The 27,458-nt window shown below is 35.2% G+C and overlaps 1 protein-coding gene across 2 annotated transcripts; it reads left to right on the top strand.

The window, feature by feature from the left end:
• The first annotated feature begins 1,179 nt into the window (after positions 1-1,179).
• Positions 1,180-27,300, top strand: cnstb (consortin, connexin sorting protein b). Of its 2 annotated transcripts, none has more exons than XM_056481348.1 (10): positions 1,180-1,358; positions 4,170-4,403; positions 6,740-6,849; positions 8,329-8,359; positions 10,505-10,591; positions 11,521-11,638; positions 13,025-13,046; positions 13,132-13,380; positions 22,122-22,257; positions 23,692-27,300. In XM_056481348.1, the coding sequence occupies exons 2-10, from the start codon at positions 4,172-4,174 to the stop codon at positions 23,901-23,903; spliced, it is 1,197 nt and encodes a 398-aa protein (XP_056337323.1). In that variant the 5' UTR covers positions 1,180-1,358; positions 4,170-4,171; the 3' UTR covers positions 23,904-27,300. The 2 variants fall into 2 exon arrangements, with proteins under 2 accessions (XP_056337323.1, XP_056337322.1); XM_056481347.1 differs by having other exon boundaries at positions 13,132-13,389.
• Positions 27,301-27,458: the final 158 nt, after the last annotated feature.

Raw genomic sequence — 27,458 nt, 5'->3', positions numbered from 1 at the left:
TTCTATAAAAAAAAAAACATTTTTTTCACATCCTAAAACAGAATCAAAACATTACAAAAACACAACATACTACAATATAAGAGCTACACAGTGAAAAAATGCAGGGTTCCACACAATTCATTAATGTTGTCCCAACACAAATCGATTAAGTTAACAGATTTAATACATTTATGTGGATTGAACATAAACAAATCAAGCTGTCCCAACGAAATGTTAAGAATTGTGTTGTTTCAGCTCATTTTAAATAAGCAGTTTGAGCAAGCCAAAATTTTGAGTGTAGAAATGAGTCAACTGATCAGCTTATAGTCCTGTCACAACACATCTTTCACAGCTATGATGATGTGCAGCCCTTATAAGAGTTCACTAAGATGTTACGATAGCACAGAAACTGCCCTATTATTAAGTCAGGGACATATTGCAGCAAGCCACCATAATGACTCCATTTTGCAAAGGGTTGCATTTACTTTCTGCTCCAATTCCTGCATATTCTACTGTTCGTTTATGTTTGCCCGCAATCTGTAATGTCAGCACATCATAGTTTATTTATTTTTTGGTGGAGGAAAAGATTCTTAAAGATATTAAATATTTTTAAATGTAATGCTGAGGGATTGGCTGTATATAAAACTGTATATAAGCAGGCAGTCTGTTTAATTCAATTATTAATCCAAACAGTCTGAGGAGTTTATGCTTTATTGTTATAACATTGTTGGATATTATTCAGTTTGGGTTTTAGAGAAGAGTTAGTCTTCAGTTTTATTTAGTAATATGTGATGATATATAATATATAACGAATTGTGTTACCATTTAAACTTCAACGAATCATTCGAAAATTAAAACGTAAGTGTAATGATTAATTCAGTTTCTTATTTTTTATCATAAAAACAATGAAGTTGGCTAATGCTAGTAATTTTCACAAGCTACCATCTGAACAAGTTACCATCCGCTAATTAGCGGCTAAGAGCTAATTCATCATGGTTGCATCTAGATTCTTCATATCCTCTGAACAATACGACTATTTTAGACACTCAGATGCAGATTTAAAATATAAAGACGTCTTCTTTATACCTCAATACACATTTCCAGTGTCAGTGCTCTGTTGAACCGATGGGTGGCACTAAACGCCCAGCAAGACCGGTTATCGAAACCTTGAAAAGAAACGCCCCTGTTTGGGTCATAAACAACTGCACAGATGCGGAGACAGACAGACAGGGTGTCGAAACTGATTTCAGATCGGTCTGTATTTCACTGAGAGTGGTCGGGGGTCGTTGGATGAACAGCTCTGAGAACAGATATATGACCGCGGCGCGTGCACGCGCGTACAGATGCGGACTCCTGTAACATTCGTACAGAAACTAAACGTAAGTACGACAGACATTTCCGTGAGTGGTGCGTCTGTGTGTCGTTTTTGAAATGTCTGGTAAAAATAAAATAGTGATAAAGGGCAAGGCGCAGAGACATGTTTACAGGACATTACAGCGAGCACGCGCCCATCAGCTTTCAATGATGCGTATTTCGGTGCAGAACAGCGTTGTGTTTGCAAATAATACATAAATTGGGGCTGTAATGTCAATATAAATGCAATTTACCAGTTTGCTTTATGATGTTGAGCTCCATCTAAGCCGCTTATATATGCATTTAATCAGTTAGCAGACGCATTGAATAAAATGTGCAGATGTAGAAGTTTAATTAGGTTACGTTTCACAGTTGACCAAAAAGGCCACAGGAGAGGACAGCTTTTTCTTTTCTTTTCTTTTCTTTTCTTTTCAGTTTTATTGTATGATTTATTTATTGTAAAGTCTCCCTAAGGCATGTTGGTGAACACCTGGCTGCTGTTAAACAAACATGTCCTGACTTTACTTTGCAGGCAACAGCACACATTAATGATTTTGACTGTCAGATTATATTAAATCCTGGTAGCAGTGGTTTTCTAACGTAAGAACTGCCAGAGGGCCACAAGGGAGTGTTCGGGGTCCTAGAATTTATTGTAAAAGACCAAAAGCATAAAAAAGTGGTTCATATGACTTTTAACAAAAGACTTCTTACAAAAGTCTGGGGACAACAAAAATTGTAACATTTTTTTTAATGTTTGTTTTTTAAAGAATTTTATTATTATTGCTTTGTTATAAGTTATTTGAACTTTATTTATTTAAAAAAAAATCTAAGAATAAAAATATAAAAATCCTGATTTGTGCGAACAAATCTTTCACACTAATGGTTTAGGTTTAGTGTCAATCAAAGCAGTCTGTTTAGATGTTTACTCTGTTTTTGGTTCATTGACACCAATCTGGCCAGTTGTGGTCATGTCTTCTTTCAGCATTTTTCCCCTCTTTGTTTGCCCTTTTCCGTTTCCACATAGACAACAACACTTTATTTACGATGACACACTCATCCACACCTTCTTCCATCCTTCTGTCTCTGGTTTCAGTGACCATTCTTCAAAATGCCTAGATAGAGTGAAAGACAAGAGCCCCCACTTCATGTATTATTCATTGCTTTTATGAGCAGCCCTGGTTTTGAACACACCTGGGCAGTTTGTGGTTGTGTCAGCTTCATGAGTCCCATTTAGAAAAATAAGACATATGTTTATACATTTTTTACATTTATTTTCTTATTGGGACGACTATATATGCTAGTATTACCAATTTTCACAATATATAAAGAATCCCCCAAAATATATATTTGCTGAAATTTTATTTAAAAAAGGGGCAACGCAGTGGCGCAGTAGGTACTGTTGCCTCACAGCAAGAAGGTCACTGGTTCGAGCCGTGGCTGGCTCAGTTGGCGTTTCTGTGCTCTTTGTCTTTGGTACACCCCTTATAAATCTGTCTTTTAAATTGATATTTTTTATAGGATGCTTTACAGTATTACAATATTATTACATTAGATTAGTCAGCACTGAAGTCAAATCTGGAGCTCATCTATAGCAAAAAAAATGTAAGATAACGGTCCGAAATTTGTACACCCAAATTTCTATGATGGGAAAATGTTAAATAAAATGTTTAAAAAGATGAAAAACAAGAGAAACAAATAAATATATAAAATGTAGTTGAAATTTTGTAGTATTTTTTTCTATTATCTTTCTATTTCGAAAGATGTTTGGTAACCAAAGTATTATTTTAATGGATATACCAGTAGCAATTAATAAATCAGTTTTGTTCAAATGCACCGAAATATATTGTCGATATTCACTGAGAAATGGATAAAAATATTCATAGTCAAAATGGGATGAAGGGCAACACAGTGGCTCAGTGGTTAGCACTGTCGCCTCACAGCAAGAAGGTTGCTGGTTCAAACCCCGGCTGGGCCAGTTGGCATTTCTGTGTTGAGTTTGCGTGTTCTCCTCGTGTTCTCGTGGGTTTCCTCTGGGTGCTCTGGTTTCCCCTACAGTCCAAAGACATGCGCTATAGTGAATTGAATAAACTAAATTGTCCGTAGTGTATGTGTGTGAATGTGAGAGTGATGGGTTGCGGCTGGAAGGGCATCCGCTGTGTAAAACATATGCTTGATAAGTTGGCGGTTCATTCCGCTGTGGCGATCCCTGATGAATAAAGGCACTAAGCCGAAGGAAAATGAATGACTGAAATTGGGGTGTACTCGATTATGCTGAGCATTGTACATAAAATCATGAAACAATATATTTGCCTAGTTATTTTATAAGAAAACACATTACGATGTAACACTGGAAGACAGTCTATCAAACATTCAGATTTATGTTACCCTATTTTGTTAATTTTTAGAATGCAATGTATCTAAATCATTTTTTGATTAAATAATGAAAACTTGCTGTCTTGGCAATGGATTTTCTTGACCCTGAAATACATTTCTAAATATATTTTGGTATATAAAGTTTCAATTAAATATATTTTAAATTAGTCAGAAGTTAGAAAATATATTTAATAAAAATGTACAATATATTTTGTCAGGAAAAAAGCATAAAACAACTCAAGGCCCAAAAATCTGCCTTAAAAAATGTTCAGCAACCCCAAACCTGTCCTTCTAGTGTTTCCCCTCTGAATTCTTTCAGAGGAAAAGGTTGAGTTTATGATCTCTGTGATGCTGATGGCTGATATGACATGCATAAGTGACAGAAGGGTGCAGAATTTGAAAAACATTTTCAAAATATGGTTTCATTTTGATTATGGTTTATCTTCTTTGTCATCACATCACAGTTATGGGGGAGTCCGAAAGCAGGAAATCGGTGAGATGGAAAGAGACGAGTGGAATCAACAATGCCTCAGAGGACATGATCACGTCTTACCTGACAGTCTCTGATGAGAATCAGAACAAACTGCCAGAAACAGAAGTTATGATTGCGGAGGATGATACACATGAGCTTGAGAACAGAAACCCAGAAGAGAGATGTCCAGCAAATACTAAGAGCCAGAGCTGCTCTGGAGATCATGGTAAGATTTTTCTTCTCTTGGTGAATAAATAAAAGCTATATTCAGTCAAAAATGTATATTAAAACATTGATTGAACACAACATTTAAGAATACACTGATAAATTATAATTGTTTAAAATATGAATTAACTTTTTTTGTCATTTTACAAGTTTGGAATGAGATGTGGACCAGAAAGTTATGACAGAAATGTCATTTTAGAAAAAACTTTATTCAAAATTTAGACAGACTGGCGAGTCATAATTAAACTCTCCTCAATTTTGAGGAGGGGGGGGGGTTATTATTAGCAAAAATTTCATTGTACATTAGATTCAGTTCAAGAGTAAATAGTTACATGTAATGGCATTACATAACTTATAAAATATATGTAACTGTAGCCTGTCACAGTTACTGAGAAAAACTATGTAATTAAATGACAGTTATACTGTATATGAAAATGTTAAAGAGACATCTGAACATTTTATTGTAAAACCTAGGATATGTTAAATGTTGGGATCTCATCTTTATTTGCAGCACCCTTAGTCTGTTATAATATAATAATAGTGTACTGTATGTATAGTATAATAATAGAATAATACCTATCAATCCTATCAATAATTTAAATCTGTATTTGCCCTAAGAATGATCTCAAGAATTTATGGTGGGTGTGTTTTAAAAGACTATTATTATATTATAATATAGGAAAGTCTGACAGTAATCAGTGTTAAGTACTGCTGTCAGGTTATAAGTTGAAACCCATTAAAATGTAAAAAGTAATCAAACATAATACATAAATATTAAAGTAATTGAAATAATTTAAACTACTGGTTACATTTTAAATAGGGAAATCTGTAATCCATTACATTTTCAAATTAACCTTCCCAAAACTAAACTGACCTAAATTGAACTAAAATATAAAGTAATCTCATGTAACTTGGTTACCTTATTTTAGTAGACACACACACACTTGTATACAATATATGGTTTATGAGGACTCTCCATGAGCATAATTTATATTATACTGTAAAAACCACTAACCTAACCTTATATGGCCTTATCCCTAAACTCAACCCTCAAAAAAAAAACCTACCTAAAATATGATTTTTAATGGACACAATGCATCCTCGTAATGCCCTTGTAAACCACCTTAATGTAACATCTAGGTCAGGGGTTCTCAACCTTTTTTTACTTCTGGGCCCACTTTTTTCTCTGATCAATTTTTGAAGGCCCACCTCTCTGACATTTTCTCAAAAACGTTTGTATGAAATACTCATTTAAATGTTTATTTATTAATAAAAATATATAAATATTTCAATTATAAGCATTTTATAAAAAAATATAATTTTATTAAAATTTTATTAAATATAAAATTAAAACTATAAAACAAATAATATATTAAAGCTATATCTTTATATATTTATATACTTATATATTTATTTATATATATATATATATATTTTTTTTTATTTATTTATTTTTTTTATTTTTTTTATTTATTTATTTATTTATTTTTTAAACATGCACATATTCAAAGAGCACCACAGGTCAACAGGGAGATTGCAAAAGACCAGCTTCTGCTTTAAACTGGACTGACTGAATATCTACTATTAAATATACTATTCAAAAATATACAGACAAATGTAAAATACAGTAAAACACCCTAAATCTGTTGAAACACGTCGATCTGATAACGGTTGAGTTTGCAGCTGTATATTATTAGGAGTTCTCTGACAGGAACAGTGAATAGCTCCCCAGAGCGCGTCTGAAACTCATATGCAAGTTTATTTTAGATTCTGTGGCAGAAACACCATTGAGCCTCGCTAGATCCTCCTGTTCGAGCGCACGTCCGTTATAAAACATTTGCAGGACAGTAATGTGGACAGCTATGCAGATATATTAAATAGTTTACACAAAAATACACAAAGGGAGACTTTCAGAGAATCAATCAGAGAACAGGAGAAAGTGCATTATTTTGATCATTTTAATATAGCACATTAATAATGATATCCAAAACTTATAGTATAATATTGAGAGTCAATTTTAGGCAATCTCGCGGCCCACCTGCAGGATCGCTGAGGCCCACTAGTGGGCTGCGGACCACCGGTTGAGAATCACTGATCTAGGTCATACCCATGTCATTACACATTTTTTGTCCTCGTAAACCCAAAGTACAAATTACACACACACACCAAAAAAATCTTTTATTTTACAGTGATGGTCAAAATTCACCGGCTTTACCAAAAAACTGAAGTTATAATTCTGCAGTGTTTGTGAATTTCCTCATAAGGTGATCTCTCTCTCTCTCTCTCTCTCTCTCTCTCTCTCTCTCTCTCTCTCTCTCTCTCTCTCTCTCTGCTCAGGCGGTCTCCCTGGGATTTTGGCACCTGGACCAAGTCCTTCTCTTCTGGCTTCACTGCATGCTCTGGTTGAACACAATGATCACATGCTCCTCCCACATTCCTTACACCAGGTGTGTGTGTTTTGAAGGGGTTAATCCAGCATTTCTCAATCCTGGTCCTTACACCCCACCACTCTCCACATTTCATATGTTTCTCTGTTTAATTCAGACATTTATTCCAATTCGACAATAAGTGGGCTACAAAGTTGACTGTTTAATTCAATGTGGCTTTATGTTTAATTCAAATGGCTTTTTATTTTGTGATACACTCAAAAAGGATTTCTAATGCTTGTTCAAACTACTTATTTACAAATTAGCTGAAACAACACAATTCTTGAGAGTTTTTGGAAAAACTTGTTTAATGTTTTATGTTTAATCCACATACATTTGTAAAGACAATTAAGTTTTAGCTTAAAATACTTGTGTTGGGACAATATGAAAACGTTTTGTGGAACTCAGTAGTTTTTACAGTGTACGTGAATTTATATTGTACTTATTTCCGAAGGTATTTTATGTCACACTTCATTGTTTAGTAAGAAGACCAACATTCTGAAAACGTAGCCTTATATACATTTCTGGAGATCGCAAATTATGTAGCCAGAGTTACGTATGGCTGCATTTCATCTTTAAAATGAACGATCAGGGCGGTATAACGCCATTCCAAGGCCGTTGAAAGAGGTGTGCCAGAGTGTGGTTCACTTGAGCTTTGGCGCGGAACGCTTGTAGTGCAAAGCGCGCCTGAGCCCGAAACTGAAGACGAGACGTGACTTTTACGGGATTGGGGTACGGAATCTGAATGAGCCTGGGTTGAAGAAGACACTGTTGGCAAAGCCATTGTGTAAGTCCATGAAGATGCACTCAAAATGATTTTTGCTGCCTGTTCAAACTACTTATTTAAAATGAGTTCAAACAACACAATTCTTAAGTTTTTTGGGGATTTTTACTAAGGATTTTTGGATAATAGGTCCCCTTTAAGTAATAATAGTCTTTAAACCCCTTTCTCCTCTTAACATACTCTTAAATTTCTCTCTCTCTCTCTCTCTCTTAAAGTACATGTAATAGAAAAAGGCAGTCAAAAAGTCGTTTTTTTTTCTGCATGTAATAAAACTTCAAAACTTTTGGACTAAACATGCACATTTATAATCAGATCTGTCATCAAGACAAACTAGCCAAATGTTCTCACTGGAGTTGTTTTGGTAATCTCCCATTAGAGTTATAAATAGGAAGAGAGAATTTCCCCTAAATGAGATTATTTTAGTTAGATAAAATCAACAGTACAGGAGTAAACTATTCATTTTCCTGCATTACGCTAAACACTGGTACTCCACATAAGCAAATGCATTAGATGAGCAAAGATAAAAGAGTTATTTCAGTTCTCATCCACACTCACTAGCATTAAAACTCCTCATGAACGTTAGTCTTTACTTCAGCTTTTCCTGATCTGAGTTCTATTAGCTGAGGCTGAGAGGCATGTAAATCGTCTTTGGGAGATAGAAATGATGATCCAGGAATTGGTAAGCTAAATTAATATTTGTTTTTCTTTCATAACAGATAGCGGAGGGCTACTTCCTTGAAGAGGACTGTATCCTTTTGCATATTACACTTGACTTCTGTCTGTTTTCCCTTTGTCTTTCCTTTACTACCATTAAATGGTCCCTGTTGATGCTGTTGTCATGTCGACGAGGGCAAGCGTAGCCATGAGGGAGCTCGTTAGGGTGTGTCTTTCCATGTTGACTTTTTAGGGTGTTGCGCTAAAGGAAGGATGTTGATAGATTTTGAAGTCATTTCGTGAAAAGCGGAAAGGTGTTTTACCTCTGATAATTATATGATCTTTCTTTAAAAGTTAAGTTTTTTGGTATTGGGTAGTTTTTTGTTTATTAGTTTATGCTCAGCAAGGCTGGATTTATTTGATCAAAAGGACAGTAAATCTGTGAAATATTATTTCAATTTTGCAACGTGAAGTGCTTTTTTGCACCTGTCAATTTGGACTTTTTGGCTTTTCATAAAGTGTTTTTTTTGTCTAATGGAAAGAAAACATCCAAATTACACAGTAAAATGTTTATTTTATAGCACTTTATCAATATTTGTAGATTTTAACCACAATACATATATTTAATGCCATTTTTCTTTAATTATTTTTGCACGGATCTATAAATCTCCATTTCACCAGCACTGACACATAGTTTTATTATTATTATTATTATTATTATTATTATTATTATTATTATTATTTTATTCTACTGAATATTGTAAAAATTTATTTTTTTTTCTGGCTGTGCATAGGATTTTCAGAAATATACAGTGATAAAATAAGATTCCCAAAATGCCCCTCTTTAAAAAAAAGCTTTGATTTTAATATGTCAAAACAATGAAATAATAACTAAACGTTAAACCTGACTTCATCCTATGTTCAGACTTGCAGATTTGTTTTTGCTGGAAATAAATGAAAGCAAATTAGTGCATTTAATAACGTAGCGTTTAATAATTTAAACAACATTTTAGAAAATTTCCAATACAAAAATGCTAATTCATTCATTAAAACGTTATTTATTTTTATTTTAGTCTTCAACATCCATTACACATAACATCAGGCAAGTCTTTGTTATCTTTTTGACCAATTGTATGCATTCTTGTTGAATGAAAGTACTAAATTCTAAAATACATAAATAAGAAAATAAATAAATATCTCAAACATTTGAATGGTCTTGTATGTACTGTACACACACATGAATGTATGAACAACAAATTGTATGAAGTGAATCCATTTGCAAATGAAAGAATTAATAACTATTTTGAAAATGGACACGGTCAGATTATAAATAAAAGATGTAGAATTGACCACTCAAGACTTAAACACTCACATATATTTCCAGAACAGGGAAGAAACACCTATTTGTAGATTGGGTATTATTATAACGTGTATTTTAAAATAATACTAGAGAACATTTTTATTCATGGAGTATTTGACGAGAAAGGTTCTAAAAGGTGTCTTCTGGAGGAATTTTAGATTATTTATCATTGATAAAGACCTAATATGGCTCTTTATTAGTGATGTTGATATGTTTTTGTAATGCATGGCTATTAAGAAACAGTTATGATTGTAAATTATATACAGTGCTCAGCATAATTGAGTACCCCCTATTTTGAACATGAATATGTTTATTCATTTCTCAGTGAATATAGGCAATGTATTTTGGTGCATTTAAACGAAACAGATTTATTAAACAGATATATATATATTAAAATAATATTTTAGTCACCAAACATATTTAAAAATTGAAAGATAATACAATTAAATTCAAGCAAAATATTGCAAAAACAATTACAACCTACAAAATTTCAACTAAATTTTTCAATTAGTTTTGCTTCTTTTGATTTTTACTATTTTTAAATTTGTATTTAATATTTTTCTACTACATATAAATTTGGGTGTACTAGTTTTTGGACCGTTATCGTAAGTTATTTTGTTAGATAACCTCTAGATTTGGCTTCAGTACTGACTAATCTAATGTATATGCAAAAATATAATATTGTATGGCTTCCTATACAAATATGAATTTAAAAGATAGATTTGTGAGGGGAGTACTTATATATGCTGAGCACTGTATTAAATACTTAGTACAAGTCGTGAATATAACCAATGCTGCTGATATCAATAAATAACTAAGTATGTACGCACAGTCACACATTTTTAAGCATTTATTTCTTTAACCCTCGACCATCTCAGATAAGTGGGCAGTGGAGTTTCTTCATCTGGAAAAACTCTATCATGAAAGACTGCTCTCTAATCTGGCCTCCGTACAAGAGAAATGGGGTAAATATGTCAGATCATAATGCTTGATAATAAAAAACACATTGTTTGCGTGAGAGGATTTCCTAAAGTATTGTTTTATCTTTTAAGGATGAGACTAGTGGGCCAATACTGTTGTATGTTGAGTAACTAGTCTTATCCTGTGTATGTAAACCGCAGCGGTACGGTGTGATCTGAGGAAATGTACTCATTTCCCAACTCAGACTCTGTAACTTTACTTCACCATATCACTGAAGTCCAGAGGTCAGACTCTCCCTCCTTATCTGAACTCACTGTGAAAGTGAAACATCAAACGTCACAGAGTTCAAGTTTTAATAGAAATTTTTTGTTGTTGTTGTAGAAAGTGATATGCATTATTTTATAGATATCTCGATTCTGTGAGCATATACAGCATACAGCTGAAGTAAACTTATAGGCCTTCCTGTGAATTTAGTTATTTTTAAAATATTTCCCAAATGATGTTTAACAGAGCAAGGAAATTTTCACAGTATTTCCTATATTTTTTTCTGGAGAAAGTCTGATTTGTTTTTAATTTGGCTAGAATAAAAGCAGTTTTGACTATTTTAAACCATTTTTTCCATTATCTACAGAATAAACCACTGTTATACAATGATTTGCCTAATTACCTTAACTTGCCTATCTAATTAATCTAATTAAGCCTTTAAATGTCACTTTAAGCTGAATATTAGTATCTTAAAAAACATCTAGTGAAATATTATTTACTGTCATCATGGCAAAGATCAAATAAATCAGTTATTAAAGATGAGTTATTAAAACTATTATGTTTAGAAATGTGGAAATTGGGGAAAAAATATACAGGGGGGCTAAAAATTCAGGAGGGCTAATAATTTAGATTAAAATTTTATGTATGGAAGGAATAGAGAAAAGGAGACAGACCGGGTAAAAATTTAAATGTGTGTGTTTGGTTTCAGAGGCTCAGAGGAAAATGAGTGATGAAACTGAAAGTAACTCTCCCTCAGTCACTAATGGAGCTGAGAAAGAGAGAGAGCGAATGGAAGTGTTGAGTCAAATCTGCAGAACGCACCAGAGGTAAGGCCCTGTCCAAACCAACAGAAAATAATAGTCTTTTTTTCTAATTTCTCATTATTTTTCATTATATTAGCCTTTTTCCCTACTGTCTCACCTTGTAAGATCAAGTTAAACTAATGGAAAGAACTATGACATAAATGGGGACTTTTATTTTACTTTACTTGCTGTGAGCTTTACAAACATACTTTACATTAATATTTAATTTATGGCGTCACGGTGGCGCAGTGGGTAGCACGATCACCTCACAGCAAGAAGGTCGCTGGTTCGAGCCTCGGCTGGGTCAGTTGGCGTTTCTGTGTGGAGTTTGCATGTTCTCCCCATGTTGGCGTGGGTTTCCTCCGGGTGCTCTGGTTTCCCCCACAAGTCCAAAGACATGTGGTACAGGGGAACTGGGTAAGCTAAATTGTCCGTAGTGTATGAGTGTGGATTTTTCCCAGTGATGGGTTGCAGTTAAAAGGTCATCAGCTGAGTAAAACATATGCTGGATAAGTTGGCGGTTCATTGCGCAATTTTATTTTATTAATATTTCCCAAATGATGTTTAACAAAGCAAGGGTATTTGTTCTGGAGAAAGTCGTATTTCTTTTATTGTACCTGGAATGAAAGCAGTAATTCATTGACATCACCTCGTCCAAAATCCCCCCCACCCCCCCCATTCCCCCTTTCCTTTTTTTCTATCATGTTTTCATTATTTGTTTCATTAATATTATTTTTATTTACTTCTTTTTATTTACTAATGTTGCTGTTATTATTATTATTATTATTAAGGCATGCTATTTATTATTGTTTTATTATTTATAAATGTTTTATTGTCGCTAAGAAAGTTTAAAAGGCAAAAGTGGAAAGTCTTTCACTATGACTGTCATATCACATCAAGCACTCAATTAAAAAACCTTAAGAAATTATTATTTTTGATTAGCTATTACAGAACAAACCACTGTCATACAATAACTTGCCTAATTACCCTAACTTGACTAGTTATCTAAATTAACATAGCTATGTCTTTTAATGGAACTTATAAGCTGAATCCTAGTGTCTTGCAAAAAAAAAAACAAATACTAGTAAAATATTATGTACAGTCATAATGGCAAAGACAAAAGAAATTAGCTATTGTGTATGTGTGTGAATGAATGTGTATGGATGTTTCCCAGTGATGGATTGCAGCTGGAAGGGCATCCGCTGCGTAAAACATATGCTGGATAAGTTGGCGGTTCATTCCACTGTGGCGACCTCTGATAAATAAAGGGACTAAGCTGAAAAGAACATGAGTGAATGAATATCAATTATTAACACTATTATGTTTAAACATTTGTGCTGACATTCAGAATTGTAACCAAACAAAATAAACAAATTCCTCTTTTAATAATCTGACAAATCTTTTTTTCAGACCAAACCTCTCTTTGCAAAAGGTAAAACATTAAAATTTCCTCATTCTCCTCCAATGCAGTTTATTTTCTATTTCTGTGAGTGTGATCAAAGAGTCTGTTGTTGTAGAACATGGAGGCCGTAAAACTGCGCACCAGCCCAAACCATGTGACAGAAAGCAGATCAAAACAAGAGCAAGCTTCAGTGAACCGGGGCTCACTGGAGGCTGAACGCGAGCCAGAAGATGACTGCGAGTTCAGTGAGGAAGAGGAGGAAGGAGAGGATGAAGGTCTCGAGGAAGACGAGTGCTGGAATGAGGAGCTGCAGGAGGACACAGAGCTCCAGACTCCTGTGGACGAGCTGGACAACCTCATTCAGGTAGAAGAGGTAGGCCACAGCAGGAGCCATGTTAATCTCTCTCTTATTACCATCTGCCTTGAGAAAAAACAAGCATGCTGAGACACCATCCGTCTGCTGCAGTCTGCAACAAACCAGAGCTGGGTAATGATTCAGATGTCCTGATTCAATTCCCATTCAGAAGCTCTTAGAATTTAATTATTAATTCGATTAGTTATTGATATTTCTGATAAAAACATCAGTGAACACTTCATATTAGCTTCATGGGTGCATTAGAACCAGGGTGTAAATTACAAGGGGGTTTGGGGGGGATTCACTCTCCTAATTAATGCTTGATCCCTCTTGAAGGACGTTTAAACAAGATGTATGGGAGGTCAGAACTTTAACAGTAAGAAATAGTTTCTCTGTTTCTTAAATATTAATAATTGAAAAAAAAAATGATCATATAAATATACATTTGACCACCCCTATAAGGGTTCATACCATTGTGAATGTATAATCTGCAGATCTAGAGCACCGATAGACATTGTAAGTGTTATGAACAAGACACTTTTCCCGTTTGGATCTACATATATAGCCTAAAAGTAAAGTAAAATAATTTGACCTACAGTAACCTCTAAAATGGCTAATCAGAGGTTACTTTAGGTAAGAAATGTACTAAATATCCTTCAAAACACTAAAAACTTAAATATGTTCTATTAAAGAGCCCATATTATGGGTTTTTGAAAATGCCCTTCCATGTAGTGTGTCACACAGCTCTAAGTGAAGTGAAATATCCAGCTAAGGCTTAAATCTGTAAGTGTACAGTGTTTAAAACTATTGATTCATCTATAAAAGAGTCGACTTATAGTGCTTCAAACGAGTCGTCTTGATAACGAGTCATTAGGTGTTTCGCGATGACGCAGCTACGAAACACAAGTAGTTGGGCGCGCAAACCCGGGAGATTTGAAACCTGCGGCCCCGCCCACTAACAGAAAAAAAGTCACACACACACACAGAGACACACACAGACACTGGTCGAATGAAGTCACGCTCTGCTGATGGATATTATGGACAGTCTAATCAAAGATGAAACATCAGCAATATAGCCCAGCCTTGAGCAGTTCTGAGTTCTTCTGAAAATTACATGCTTTCAAAGAAGACTTCTTCAGTTTGTTAAAGGAAGGATCAGTATAGACTGTCAGAACATGGATCAGTGGATCATGAATCATTTTCTACCCCCATTTCACCAGTGTAAGTACGTGCGATTAAAACTGTTGCCTCGTTTACTCTATCTTGCACATGATGTATTTAGTTGTGTTTTGTTACTTGTAACCGCGTGTGCTGTATCAGGTTAACTCTTTATATTCTCATATCGCGTGTAAAGCCACGTTGAAAACGCGACGCGTGCCGCTTTGATTACGGATCGTCAGCTGTTTACACACATGCAACGGACAAGTTTCAAAATATTTCAGCTCAATATTATTGTCTCCTCGTGTGTGTAACGCACGGGTATTCGCGGATATAACTGAGCTCCGCTCCTCTATGGACGCGCCGGCCCTGTGTGTGTGTGTGTCTGTGTCTCCTCGTGTGTGTAACGCACGGGTTTTCGTGGATATAACTGAGCGCCGCGCCGCGCCCTCTCTATTCAGCCGCTCCTTTATGGACGCGCCGGCCCTCTGTGTGTGTGTGTCTCCTCGTGTGTGTAACGCACGGGTTTTCGCGGATATAACTGAGCGCCGCGCCCTCTCTATTCAGCCGGTCCTCTATGGACGCGCAGGCCCTGTGTGTGTGTGTGTGTGTGTGTGCGTGTGTGTGTGTGAAAAGAGCAAGAAGACTGTGACCTCCTCGCCAGTTCTTGGACTTTTTGCTCAATAAAATAGTTAGTCGTCAGTATTTTCTAGTCCATCGTCTGTGTTTACATTCACCCACTGGCAGCCAAAATCCACTATGAAGCGTTTGTGCACTGTGACTACTTTTATATTGTAGATTAGCAGCTGGGCATTTCACTCTGTCTGGCGCTGAAGCATTGTCCGTGTCGACCAATCGCAGCAGGCTGTCATCGGTCCAATCAGCGAAGATTAGCTTCGCGCTGAGGAGGGGGTTGGGAACAAATGAATCGCTGAACGATTCATATGGGAGTCGTTGGGATAATTAGGTAAAAATAAATGCAGATTATTAAGACCATCAAAGTGTTTTTTGACCTTGCATGCATATTAGACTGTTGTTGGAGACCCTTACAACCTAAATATGACCCTATTTCATGTATAATATGGGCTCTTTAAAAAATTAAATGTAATTTAAATAAATCCTTAACTTTGATTTAGGGGCAGTGCGGTGGCTCAGTGGTTAGCACTGTTGCCTCACAACAAGAAAGTCGCTGGTTCGTGTCCCGGCTGGGCCAGTTGACGTCGGAATATTTGGCGGTTCATTCCACTGTGGTGACCTCTGAATAAGGAACTAAGCTGAAGGAAAATGAATGAATGAACTTTGATATACCGACGCATGCATTACACAAACTAATATTACTAAAGAAGTTGACCCCCATCAGCAAAGTATAATTTAGAACCGAGCCCATTGCTTTATTTTAGATGCATGGAATAAGAATTGCCCTTCACTTGCTTCACAAATCCTCTTTCTTTCTTTTGTTGAACGGGAAAGAAGATCATTTGAAGAATGTTTGAAAGCAGCAGTCATTGACTTTTATTTTGTTGCTACTCTACACTGTAAAAATATCCGTAAATTAGTGGTCTTCCATATTTTGTGACTCATGTTTTTTCACTTATTTATTTTTTGAATTTCAAACCTTCATCTTTCCTCCAAAAGCTTTTGATGTTGTAAAGACTTTTATTGACATTTTTAATAGCTTGATATATTGTCTAGGTTGGTGTTGTAAATGATGGTACAAAAACCTTGTATTAAACTGCCAGTAATTTCTTAGTTATTTTATTGTCTTAGTTATTATCTTAATTATTATTATTATTATTTATTAACAATATCTTGTCTCAAACTACTAAAATGTCAATAAAAGTCACTTTGTTAAACTGCACTGTTGAACTTTCAACATAAAAAGTCAACAGAGCAAAGATAAAACTCCCATAATGCAATTCACAACCGCAAATAAACTGAAAACACCATGTGAATCAGTAAATACGGAACCTGCTAATTTCCACATATTTTCTTACAGTGTAGATGTCAATGGCTGCCGGTTTACAGTATTTTTCATAATGTCTTATTTTGTGTTCAACAAAAGAAAGAAATTCATGAAATTTTAGGAGCACTTGAGTGAGAGTAAATGAAGAGGACATGTTCATTTTTAAGTGAACTATCCCTTTAGAAGTTTAGTCCCTTTAGTAAACCCAAAGATTTTACTAAAATGAAGAAACAATGAACAATACATTTATTACAGTATTCCTTAATCTTTTGTAATGTTCATAAAAATAAAGCTGCTGCTTCTTGTTAACTTGCAGTGTGTTAACTAATGTTAACAAGCACAACTTTGGATTTTAATAATGCATTAGTAAATGCTTCACTATATGATTAATACATGCTGTACAAGTATTGTTCGTTCTCTGCTCATGTTATTAAATACACTCATTGCATGAACAGGTAGTTGCTGCAGACTTTTATTTCAGTACAATGATGTATCTCCAACAAAAACTGAATATTGAGTAGGGGGCAGGGTTTATTTTTGCACTCCTCCCCTCATCTTTCGATTGCAGCAAACAAACAGTTGGGGGGCGGGCATGTCTAAGGATATTTCACCCAAGCATCAAACTGAAATCATGGAGAATTGGACTGCCATTCCAAAGTTTTTTCAGTGGATTCATTTGTGTGGATTAATCGTTTACCTTATAACTATTCATTCATTCATTCATTCATTTTCTTTTCGGCTTAGTCCCTTTATTAATCTGGGGTCGCCACAGCGGAATGAACCGCCAACTTATCCAGCTTATGTTTTACGCAGCGGATGCCCTTCCGTCTGCAACCCATCACTGGGAAACCCACACACACTCATTCACACACTATGGACAATTTAGCCTACCCAATTCACCTGTACCGCATGTCTTTGGACTGTGGGGGGAAACCTGAGCACCCGGAGGAAACCCACGCAAACGCAGGGAGAACATGCAAACTCCACACAGAAATGCCAACTGACCCAGCCGAGACTCGAACGCTGGGTGTAAAAAGAGAGAATGTATGCTCGAACCTACTACTTACAGTGCCACTGCGTTGCCCACCTTATAACTAACAATGTGCTAATTGTAAATTCTGATTTCATGCACTTTAACTAACACAAACTAATTGAATCTTATTATAAAGTGTGTATAAAGAACCTCATTTTCTTTTGTTTTTTATGACTCAAACACATCCCACTCTTTCTTCAAGCTCGAGGTCTTTAAAAGTCTAAAATTTGTTGCAATATTGCAATGTTCATCTTTAATTATTATAATCAGGTCTTAATTTCCTGTGTGCAAGTACAGCTACCAAATCTGGCCAACACCCATCCAACCAAAAGTGTCATTTATTAACTCTGTTTACCAATATTATTTAATTATCTTTCTTACAATTACATTTGTTTAAAAGTTGTGCATATATTTACTTTATTATATTTTTTAAAACTTGTACATTTTGTAAAGAAGTTATGTTGAAAAAATGTGTATGCTTACAACTAGAGTTTGCTTGTTTTGACAATATAATATTTAAAATGTGTGGCTAAGAAATTATTAAATTAGATTTTTTTATGAGGCCAGTAAAAATATTTTAACCTCATCGTTTAGCCCTGTATAAGTCAGACATTTCATTTTATAAGGTCTTAAAATGTCTTAAATTTGACTTGGTGAAACCTGCAGAAATCCAGATATAAGCATTTCTACGCTGCATGCAGATTAAATATATAGAAACATCTGTTGATTCACATTATTTATTATATTATGCTCTTAGAAAAAACACATTATGAAAGCCCTGAGATACAAAATTTATAAAAAAAGACGATTGACTAAAATCTATTTTACATCTATAATGCATTTTTACCCAGCCCTGCCGCAAAGCAATCGCTCACTCAATGGTTTGTGTTCCACAGTGCAGTGATGTATTAATTCGGGTCCCCAAATGGATTTCTTTATGACTTTGTGAAAGGTCAGTCAAGGCTTTTTTCCAACTCTCAGACCACATCTCTTAGCCGCAGGGTTTCTGTGCTTTATGGAAAGCAGATAGTGTGATGTCATCCCTGTGTTATTGCAGCCAGATGCAGGAATTTTATAAAGAAGCGTCGTTTGGGGAGTGTATGGTTTGCCAAAGCTGTTGGGTGTGGTTGTCTTAAATAACAACCCGACTGCATGAACCTTCTCCAGCACTGCGACACACACACACATACACACACACAAGCTGTCAGAGAGTCCTTCAGTCAACAAACAGAATTACGACTGCACGATTTGTTTGTTTACTTGGTGTACAGCAACAATTAGACAAAAGTATGCACCTCCTTTAGCCAAAAACTCAGCAAGAGTGTTTCACCACTAAAACAACAACAAAAAAGAAACTGTTGGCACGTCACAGCTCCAAAAATAGAAACACTTTCTGTTGCTGTTTCTGTTACTGACTAAAAGTGATCTCTTGAGTCAAATAAGATGTCCATCAGACTTCAGTTGTAGACGGTTATTTAACAGTGTTGTGAAGACTCTCAGCACTTATGTTTAGGCCTCTGATTTAACTCGATGAGTTAACTAGAAACAGGCATATTAAAGAAACAAGCTTATAAGGACCAACTTTATAGGGTACGTTCATTTAAATGAGAAATTCTGTCAATTTAATTAACTCTCGTGTTGTTGCACTGAACCTTAGTTTGACAGTACAATGTAAGTGGCTTGTACTTTTTCGAATTTTTTCACTTTGACTGTAGTACTGTGTTTTATGGAAGAAAGAAAGTCATACCTGATTGATATGTCATGAGGATGAGGAAATGCAGGGCTATAGTAAGGGGGTGGGAGAGTGGGGTGTTCGGATGTTTCGAAAAATCATCCCCTCACTGACAAAGGTGCAGAATTTGTCCCATACATAAGCTCATTTGTCCTATTTTGAGTGCTATGCCATCATAAATAGTGAAAATAACCATAAAAAAGGCTTTAAGACCAAGTAAAATCCTCTGTTGGCTGTCGCTTCGGTGTGACTTCAGCTAAACAGTTTTGGCCAATGCTAACAATTATATTTCATGACATCCAGCTGTGCAAGAAAACATACAATCTGATGAAGTGAAGTCATCTTTCGCTACAATATTGTTTTTAAATAGAGAAATTATTGTACAAGTAATTTTTATTCTAAATCTTGGAACAAAAAATTACCAATGAAAAGGTGTGAAGCACCACAGGTGAATGATATTAAAATTAATTTGAATACTACTTTGGCTATTGTTGTTATCCATGACTTTTCAAATGTACTTTTTTGGTTATGATGACCATCCGACATCAGCAAAAGTAATTTCAGCAAAAGTAGTAGTTTAAAATGCCACTAAAATGCTGTATTTAAATCTCACAATTATACAGTAAAACTGCAAAAATGTCTACTTCTTGAGAAAAAAACCCCACCCCTTTCACCTGGCTGGCTACGGGCCTGAAATGATAACCGCATTTTTATTTTTGGGTGGACTATTATTGTAACTACGTTTTTAATTGAAGTAATTGTGGACCAAGATATAGATAGCATTATATTATTAAAGTAGATGATACTTAAGTGTACTTATAGGTATTATGAAACAGCTATGCAAGTGCTCCTTAAGTGCACTTTTAATTGTCAAATTAATTGGACAATCAAAAGAGAGAGAAATAGTTTTATACTCATCTTAAGTATTTTAAAGAGCACCTATGATGAAAATCTTCTTTTGTAAGCTGTTTGGACAGAACTGTGTGTAGGTGTCCACGGTCATATTGGAGTGATAGAAACACAATGAGTCTCTTTTTTTTAATTTTCCTGACGTTTAAATGGTGTTGGAATATCAAGCCAATTCCATGTGTGTTCAATAAAAAAAGGTCAGGAGAGGGTTTTCTTCAATGCCAAAAATATTAGTAATTTATTAGATACAAATGAATAATTCGATGACAGAGCTCTGGGTTACGTTACCCTAATGCAATACAAGAATTACATTCAAGAGGTTCGCAACTAACATACATTTCCTGACTCCAGCATATATACACAACTGATATTAACAGGTGGAGTTATGGTGTAACGTCACTTATCAGTCATTCTGCAGTCCTTTTGGCTCTTGTACCCAAACATACTTCCTCTTTCTGCAACCCTTCTCTGCATACCAGAACTGAACAATTATGTGCATCTTCATGCTCCATGCTCCTTGTGATCTGTCTAGACTTCTTATTACACAGCAGTCTGGAGCAAGGGCCCCCACACTATATTCTTATTCTGCTATTTCTCTCTTGTCAGCAGTTCCTTCTAAAAGTATGCAGCACAGTAAAAAAGAAGGAGTATGCCTGGTCAATATGTGGTTTCATTCAAAAGAAAAAGATTGATTAATCTGTTGTTGATCTAAACATTTTCATAATAAAAAATAAAGACACAAAAGTAATAAAAAAACATTCCCTTTTCCAACAATAGGATCCAAACCCCTCCCATTTTGAGGCCCACCGCAACGTGACGTAGGAGCGTAGATTCCCTGCCCACCAAATTAATTGACAGCTGCGTATTAACATGTCTCCGTAGTAATGCATATAATCAAATCAACAAGACAGGAAGTGCGCAAAGCATACAGGATTAAAAGAATGAGTTTTACAAGTTTAAAATGTTTTTAAAACAGAGCATGTATGTAATAAAGGGAAACAGTAAAAATTGCTACGTAATTCATCACCATGCCGCATGTCAGTACAATTATAAAAGAAGATGCTTCAATCCCAGTTTGTGGACGTTAAATCACCTTATTTTATACATTAATTTGTGTCTGTGTGTGTACGTGAACTTTGTAACAATATTGTGTGTAAATTATGAAAAGCTTAAATTAAACTTAAATACATCAAGTAATTATTGGTAAAGTTCTTACTGTAGTATTTCTCACAAATGTTTCTTACAAATGTTACATGAGATCTGCTTCCTTCATGCCTGTCACTATGCTGTTTATCTAACATATATCCAACCATCTCCAACTAACACCTGCTTAATAGTCTCTTGTAGTTTTGAACACCTTGATTAGTTGGATCAGCTGTGTTTGATTAGAGTTGGAACAAAACTGTGCAGAGCTGCGGCCCTCCAAGAATTGAGTTTGAGATCTATGTTAAAGATTGTTCTAGAGTGATAACAGAGATCATGCATCTTTTATGAATCCTATAAGAACTTACAATGTACAAACATGTACAACATACAAACTAGTAAAGACACCTAATAAAATGTAGGCCCTGTATATATTTAAACCATAATATGCTTTTCTTTTTCTGGAAACATACAGTCAAGTGTCTGGTATTTTTATGTTCAGTTTACACTTAAAGGAACACTCCACTTTTTGGCTCATTACAAGTCTCTTAGATTTAAACAGTTACCTCAAAACATTTAATAATCCGTTCAGCCAATTTCTTTTTCTGGCAGGGTCACTTTTAGCTTAGCATAGCATAATGAATGGAATCGGGAGTGGAGTGTTCCTTCAGGGGTCTATTTCATTATGCTGTTGCACATACCGACCCCTTGTGGTGAATAAGTGGTGTTACATTATTTGCTAAATCTTGTTTGTTAACAATTGATCGATTTAGTACAGCCTCTTTCTCACGGCCTTTCTGATTTTTCTGTAGATGTTTCCCTCAAATGGCTTAGTGTCTATTTTAAAGAAGAAAGTCTGCATCAAGGAAGCAGAGAACGGCGATTCAGAAAAAGACTCAACCAAACGCAAAGTCCGCTTCAGAGAGCCAGACAATACCTTTGAACAAGGTAAGATTTCACTACATTTTTACGCCTTTATACGGTGTCCTCTGCTAATATTGGCACCCTTGGTAAATATTCTAAAAAAAGTCTATTTCTTAAATGTTAAAACATTTTAACAAAATTAGTAAATTACATTATTACAACATATTAAATATACCAATTAAAGCTTAATACAATGCAAAATATAATGGTACACCTATGAATTCATATAAGCTAAATATGTATTTGCCCATTGGTATTTAAAATTTTTAGCACATCTGGTTGACTAGGAGCAGAAAATTGTTCAACCTTGACCTGCTGTTTTACAAGGCTATAAATATGAAGAAACACTCAGGCCAAATGATATATATACTGCAAGCTTCATATAATATAAAGTGGCTTTAAAAGCAAGGCATATTTCACCCAAAAATAAAAATGTTGTCATCATTTACTCATATATTTACTTTATATATATTTTTTTTTTTACACAAAAGTAGATATTTTGAAGAATGTTGTAAGTAGGTAACCACTGACTTCCATAGGATTTGTTTTTCCTACTATGTGAATCAACGGTTACCAGTTTACAACATTTTTCAAAATATGTTTTCTGTTTCACAGGAAAAATAAGTTTAGTGTGAATAAATGATGAAAAAAATGTTTTAGAGTGAACTATTCCTTTAGGAAAATAACCAAAACACTGAAAATGACCACCACTAGAGGAGTAATGAAGAAACTCCAGTCCACTGAAAGTGTAATGAATCAGCCTGGACAAAGATGTGTGTCTGTCTGTTCCAATGCATTTTAAGAGAATAGTTCTAAAAATCTCCAAGAATCACAGATGGAAAATTGCTGAAGCGTGTCAGAAAGTCTTTAAATACAACAAGAAAAATAGTTTGAAACCATTTAAAAAAAAGCCAACTCCTAATACTTTAAGGAATAAAACAAAAGGCTAAACAATAGACAAATATTTAATAGCTAATAGAATACAATTCGAATTTGTATGCGAAAACCCAGAAGCAAATTAGTATTTTAGCACTTCTGGTTCCATCAGTAAAGTTTTTTTAATAGAATTTCAGGTCTGTAATAAACTCAAGATACTTTTACATTTTATTCTAAGGCATAAAACACACCAATTACACTCCCAATATGTGAAGATTATCTAAATGGACTAAATGTCTTAAGTATAATGAACTATCTATGAACATAGCAATAGCACAGAACAGTTATTTGCAATAACAGAAAAGGCTTTGGGAAAATATATGAGGATTTTATCGAGGGAACCAGTGTAATGCTAACAGCCGATTGGCCTACAAAGTGACCTCATAGTTCCTTCACTCTATATTAATAGAGAGCACAGTATGTACACTAATCTCTCTTTTTACTGTATATATACTGATATCTATTTGCACAAATGTTCGAAATATCTACTGTAAGCAAATTTTTGTCATCTCATGCACACAGAAGAGTCGGCGAGGGCGTCCTGCCTCATCCTCCTCCTCATGTGTGTTGTTACGGTGGTGGTCAGTCTGGGTGGGACGGCTCTCTATTGTCTGCTTGGAGAAGCGTACTCGAATGTGTGTGTCGACTTTTCTCAGAACATGGAATTTTACTTTGGACCTGTACGACGAACAGTGGCTGCTCTTACACAGTGGTTCTCTTCCGGTGCTTCATAGCAGCTGTTTCACGATAACTTAAGTGGAACTATTACTTTATATAATCATTTTCCGATGATAACAGTATTTCTGTTAAAAAAATATGCACTAATGCACATTACCAGACTGGCCTTATTAAATGTTTCTTTAGAGAGTCTTTATAAATCACACAGGGCTTCCTAATGCATTAATACATTTGTGTAATGTGTTTATAATTGATGCTAAAACCGGTGTTTTAACCTTCGGGTGTTGTTCAATCAAAAGAAACAAAATCATGGTTTCCACTACATTCATTCTTCTATGGTGGGGTGCCACACCAAAATTCATTCCCGCCATGGCTACATTCCAGCTTCTCATTCAAAACCTTCAGTTGTTGCAATTTTTTTTATATAGTAGCAGGTTTTAATTGAAAACGTTAAAGCGTTATTTAATCCTCTAGGGTTACATTCGACTGACTGACAGGGATGCATGAGGCCAGCAAATACGACACAGCTTTCAGTTATGATGAATAGAGTTTCCATAATTATACTTTATTTAAAGATAATGGTCTATGGTTCTGCATACAACACCTTTATCTTGCTAGGTATTATGGCTGCTTCATTTTACTTTAGGATGCATCAATACCATTCTGTTGGTCTATTCATTCATTCGTTTTCTTTTCTGCTTAGTCCCTTTATTAATCTGGGGTCGCCACTGCAGAATGAACCGCCAGTGTATCCAGCATATGTTTTACGTAGCTGATGCCCTTCCAGCTGCAACCCATCACTGGGAAACATCCATACACATTCACTGACACACACACATACACACACACACACAGTACGGACAATTTAGCTTACCCAATTCACCTGTACCACATGTCTTTGGACTGTGGGGGGAAACCAGAGCACTCTGACGAAACCCACGCCAGCATGGGGAGAACATGCACACAGAAATGCCAACTGACCCAGCAGGGGCCTCAAACCAGTGACCTTCTTGCTGTGAGGTGATTGTGCTACCCACTGCGCCACCGTGCTGCCATTCTGTAGGTCTATTGGAGACATAAATATTCCTGGCAAGTCTAATAAATGTTGGATACATTTACATAAATGCACTAAATCGTACTTCAGCTGCGTTTATTTGAGAGAGCACAAGAAAACCTGTGCTTGAACAGCGTATATTTGAGGCCGTACAAGAAGTTTTGTGCACAAAGGCGTGCAAGCAAAGAGATTCGCATGGTCGTATTACATGAATCCGATCTCGACTTGTAATACTGCGCTCACGACATTTGTCATTGAAATAACACCACAGGTAGATCTGTGTAAAAGGCCTGCCACCACAGCTGGAAAAATCCTAGAGGAAACACTGAAAATCTAATGAAACACTCAAAATGCCAAAAATAGTTTTGAATTATAAATAATTACTTCAATGGTTTGGTACAAAACTCAACACACACACACGCACACACACACACACACACACATGCACACGCACACACACACACACACACACACACGCACACACACAACTACTAAAATACTGGACAATTTTTGAAAGGTTCAATCTACAATTCAGCCACAATACATAAACTATACAGTATACAGTAGTGAAAGGGTGAAACTCTCCCACTACACAGACACACACTTCCATGTTTCATGTGGATTTTTTATTAAATGTAATGATATACTGATTTTTATAAATTACATACTGAATAAAAACGTGTTTGGTATGATTTATTAGCTGTTTTTCCTCACAACCTAAAGCATATCAGTATGTAAGTAGTGTGTTTTTCTATACCAAATTTATTGTGTATGGCCATACACTTAAAGCAGCCACAGGGCAAGGGCGCCAGTGCTTCAACACACACCAGCTATTGGTGGAGTGAAGAGACAGTGATAGAGGCAATTCAGTGGATGGGGATGATTGGGAGGCCATGATGGGTAAGGGCCGATGGAGGGAATTTGGCCAGGACACCAGTGGTTACACCCTACTCTTTACGAGAAGTGCCATGGGATTTGTAATGACCACAGAGATTCATGACCTCGGATTAACGTCTTATCCGAAAGACGGCACCCACTGACAGTATAGTGTCCCCTTCGCTTTTACTTGGGCATTAGGGCTTTTAAACACACAGACAGGACCACAAATACACACACACACACGCACACACAGTTTTAGAAACAGTTTAAATCACATTTTTGTTTATTTCAGTTAAATTCTGACTTAATTTTGGTGTTTAAATTAGATTATGAGTAACAACAGCTTGCCTTGTCTTCTGATGTGACTGAAAACACGATGGAAATAATGATATTCATATCGTAAATTATCAGAAATCTTTGATGATCTCTAAAGAAATATGCATCTAAATGCTAAACTTAAAGAAAAAACTCCTCAGTAACTACTGAATACACATATCTGAATACACACAGTACTTGCCCTAAATACATACACACAAAATTTACATTTGATATAGTAATAAAGGTTTCATTTTCCCAGTGATGGGTAGCAGCTGGAAGGGTATCCGCTGTGTAAAACATATGAAGGATAAGTTGGCGGTTCATTCCTCTGTGGTGACCCCAGATTAATAAAGGGACTAAGTCAAAAAGAAAATGAATGGATGAATAATGGGTTCATGAATTTGTTGCATGAATTCCTTTAAATATATCAAATATTAAAGTAAAAACATGACTCAAAATTGACTGAAAACTAAATATTCATAGAAATATAATTATTATTTACTCTTTGTTTAGTTTTGACCATAAAGAACACAAGTTTGACTCCATAATGAGCAATACCTGAGCAATAAATGTTAAGTATAACAATAACTGTCTGTATCAATGCAAAACTATTTGTTTATTGTAAACATGGACTCAGTTTTGCCATTTGCCTCTTTAAATGTTCAAGCTTTTTAGAGCAGGGTGGATTCTGTTTGAGTGTCAGTGTTTTATTGTTTATCAGATTTTTGTTTTAATCATGTTGTAAGCTCTTACATTTGAACCTTTATCATTTTAGCTAGTTATAATACTTGGTGTAAATAGGCCGTTGCAGATGATCCTAATATACCACTGCCATTCCTCGTAACAATAACTGCACACATTGAAAACTGCCTTTGAGGCCAGTTCAGGACACTACATTCCTTGTTAATGTTTATATGATATTTTTAACTTTGAAGATACTTTGACTTGGCACTTTACAGTATATTGGTGCTGTAACCACTGAAATTCATAGAGTATAAAAATAATAAGCAAAATATAGGTTAACAGCATGTAGCAGTGTTATCTTAAGTAGATGGCTTAGTTATGATGGATTTACTGTATAAAGCACATAATGAATAGCACGACCAGACTGAAGTGCAATTATGGCAATCTTATTTTGTTGTTGTTGTTGCAATTTTTATGGTCCACTGGAATAAATATGAAAATTGTATAATGTTGTGAAAGACAGCATGCAATCATTTGTTTTAGATATCAAAAATTCTAAACTGAATTTTTTAAATATTTTAAAATTAATGTTACTTATGCATCAGAAACTTTTTTTATTTTGTTTTGTTTTTCTGCATTTTATTTCCAACTAGTACATGATAACTGCTGAATTATG

The sequence above is a fragment of the Danio aesculapii genome, chromosome 20 (genome assembly GCF_903798145.1).
Source record: "Danio aesculapii chromosome 20, fDanAes4.1, whole genome shotgun sequence".
Classification (NCBI taxonomy): domain Eukaryota; kingdom Metazoa; phylum Chordata; class Actinopteri; order Cypriniformes; family Danionidae; genus Danio; species Danio aesculapii.
Note: the sequence above shows the minus strand (reverse complement) of the source record. Positions and strands in the feature narration are given on the sequence as shown.